This window comes from Sardina pilchardus, chromosome 15 (genome assembly GCF_963854185.1).
Source record: "Sardina pilchardus chromosome 15, fSarPil1.1, whole genome shotgun sequence".
NCBI classification, from domain to species: domain Eukaryota; kingdom Metazoa; phylum Chordata; class Actinopteri; order Clupeiformes; family Clupeidae; genus Sardina; species Sardina pilchardus.
Genome location: NC_085008.1, coordinates 15,196,939 through 15,200,119, shown reverse-complemented (window position 1 = coordinate 15,200,119; position 3,181 = coordinate 15,196,939). Strand labels below are relative to the sequence as shown.

Here is a 3,181-nt window from a genome sequence, read left to right as displayed (position 1 = left end):
CTAAGAAAATAAATATGAAATCACCAGACATTCTTTTGGAATCAACACTTTTACCCCTCTGATGAGTATAAATATCCTTTGTTTAGCCATTTCCTCAAAGCAACGTGTTTTTATACATGCAAAGGCACCGTTGTCTTTGCAGTTGTTTGTATCTCACAGAGAGCGCTGGCTACTCTACTGAATGGGACCATTGCCGCCAAGAGTATGGGAAATGTCCTATAGTAACCTCTCAGCCACATGCATGTGGTCTGACTTCAACTACAAGATCACATGACTGAGAGTAACCACAGTGCACTCCTGGGTTTGTTTACCTTAGGCTATAGCTACAAGATTATTGCCATTCCTTCTCTTTCAACATACCGGTACTCTGTCATATAAAGACACACACAAAGTGAGAGAGACACACACACACACACACAGAGAGACAAACACACACACACACACACACACGCACACACACACACACACACACACACACACACACACACACACACACACACACACACACAGACAAGGACATTGCAAATATGACAATGGTGGCCACATATTCAGAGCAGACAGAGATAGACACACACACACATATACACAGGGTAGGGTTGACACAACAGCCCATGAGGAAATATTTATCCTTCATTAAGTACACTTACATATTAAGTCTTATTCAAAGCCTGTAGCCTGAGTTGCACTCAAGACTTGAGTCTTTCTACAAGTTAAGATGTTATTTAATCAAACCCTTTATGAGATTACAGATTTACATTCTTTCTACATTATAAAAGCTGCAAGCGCTTGCCAAATACTCATAGGCCCTAAATCCTTCTGCTTCTGTGTTATTTCTCCATAGCGCACCTGGGTTTTTGATGAAAGGTCAAAGCACTAATCTGTAAACAAAGACTAATTTCAGTGACGAGGGGGACTAGAGTAAGAGAGCTCCAGTTCAGTCTGGAAAGCATCATAGGAGCAGTGAACAGGCCGCCAACACAACTCTTTGCTGACTGACCTGCCCTCTGCAAACAGACCTCCTGAGTCCAGTGTCATAGTGTCACTGATGAGCATTATGCCGGTTAGGTTTCTCAGTCCAGCCTCCGATTAAGCACACTGCTCAGCCCGACAATGGGAACGCCGTCACCTGATACTCTTCCTAAAACGCATCCCATCTTTTTTTTCCCATCCATTTCTTTTCTTTGGCTGAAGTTCTGCTAAACACTCTCGCCTCCCAAGCCTCTACTATGTGACAGGATTCCATCAAAAGGGCTAAATATTTCCTCCCCAGCGGGGCAGCTCTGTGGAGCACCACCGTGTCAACAGTCTTGGCCCTCTTCTTATAGTAGCCTCAAATGATCCCTAATTCTCAGCAAATCCAATGGTACACACACAAATGCACATTTTGTTTTTTTTTCAAGAACAATATGTTAAGCAGTTTTCAAGAATCTCCTCCTCAAAAGAGTTGCGTCAAGTTTTCCTTGAAAGCCCTTTGTTCCCATACAACCCCTGGCACACTCCTACTGGCACTATCCCTCTTGGCACCTCCAGAATGCCCCTGCAAAATACCAGCTGGCCCCAGGCTGGCAGGCTCAATAGCAACGGTCCGCCCAATCCCACCTCCTCCTCAGCTGCCATTGACAGGCTAACTAATGAGAGATTAAGGCGACGAGGAGACTGGAGCCTGTTTGGGAGGCTGCCATGCATCTCCTCTTCACTTGCCTATGTCGTCTTCATGGTAGATAATGGAGTGGAACTCCGACTCGTTGGTTGTGTAGCTACGGAGAGGCTCCACGTGATAGGTTCCATTGGCGGTGGCGATGGAACCCTGGAACAGGCCCTGGAGAACCGAGCCGTGGCAGGAGGACTGGTCCTCATCTGGAGACAAACGGAAAAGGCGCGGACGTGTTGTGTAGTCCCAAAGACATGCGGACAAAGTACATGCATAGAACATTAACTTCCATAAGAACTGGCCAGCAAGTGACTTAAGCTGCCTGGGTGTAGAGTGAGGAAAAGTGGGGCAATGACGAGATTTATCACCACCTTTCACATACCTTCCAGCTTCCCGGAAAAAACATGAGAGAGGTCCACAACGCTGTCTCCGTCGCCCAAGTCAATCTTGAAGTTATCTGCAAATCCCTCCGTGTCTTGTCTGAGGACCAAGTTAAAGTCCCTGAGAAAGACCAGTAAATGATGAATCGTTAATGGCAAATAGATTCTAAGAAGAACCCACTAAAAGTTTTCAAGGAACCCGTGAACTTTGTTTTTCTGAAAGGTGCATGGACCAGGAGAGTGTAATGAAGGGTGTTACCGTTGGAAAGCGCTGAAGTTCAGTTGTAGCTGCTGCTTGTGAGACACTATTTCACGCTTAACTCGCTGGTGACTCTGATGTAAAGCTTGGCGGTCATAAGTCAGCCCCTCATAGTATTTAATGAACTGACCAATGGTACCTAAAGCTCCTGAGAGAACAACAAATATTGTGTTTCACTACAAGCAATAATAACATACTAAATGTTCTATGTTACTTCACTTGAATAAAGAATAAAAAATAAAAAAAACCCTCAAAATGAGAAAATGTCTCATTCAATTAAATACACACACACACACACACACATACACTTGAATCTAGAGCATGTGGTCATCTTGTTTATCAAGCGCTTCATTGAAATTCATTGGTACAGAGCAGTGGAATGATATCCATTAAGTGACCGCTGTACTCTGGTAATACTACACTGGCTTGGACGAGTGCAGTAAGTGGGAGTACAGCAGAGTCCAAAACTCTGGCATGACGCATAAAGCTAATGTTCCAAGGAGGACAGAGACGTGGGTTTTTCTGTGCCCTCCACTCTCAATAGGGTAAATAGCAGAAGAACATGTAGGTTTTAAGTCCAATCAAAAAGGCTAATACAGAGGGTGGGCTATCGATTGAACACTCTGAAGGTTACACCGGTAGCATTCGAGGTTACATAGCATACACAACACGACCCACCCACACATGACATGACATGACCTGACCTGACCCCAAAGGAGAATAGAGGAAATAGTTCTACCTGTACTGTGTCCACTGATGTATGTCAACAGGACCCAGGAGTGTATAATATTCAGGACGTCACCAGCCATGCTATTCTCATGATTTCTTTTTGTCTTAGCTTAGTGTCGCACCTGGAACAACCACACAGGAATGTTACCGACTTGCTCAGGC

At 44.7% G+C, this 3,181-nt stretch overlaps 1 protein-coding gene across 2 annotated transcripts in view; it reads right to left on the bottom strand.

Moving 5' to 3' along the window:
* The window catches only part of si:ch1073-396h14.1 (disintegrin and metalloproteinase domain-containing protein 10), a 20,078-nt gene extending 16,897 nt beyond the window's left edge, over positions 1 to 3,181 (bottom strand). For both annotated transcript variants that reach the window (XM_062515576.1, XM_062515577.1), the window contains exons 1-4: positions 3,030 to 3,181; positions 2,291 to 2,438; positions 2,034 to 2,152; positions 1,702 to 1,857 (exon numbers count right to left, since the gene is read on the bottom strand). In XM_062515576.1, the coding sequence (XP_062371560.1) occupies positions 1,702 to 1,857; positions 2,034 to 2,152; positions 2,291 to 2,438; positions 3,030 to 3,099 (493 nt within the window). In that variant the 5' untranslated portion in view covers positions 3,100 to 3,181. The remainder of the gene's footprint in view (positions 1 to 1,701; positions 1,858 to 2,033; positions 2,153 to 2,290; positions 2,439 to 3,029) is intronic.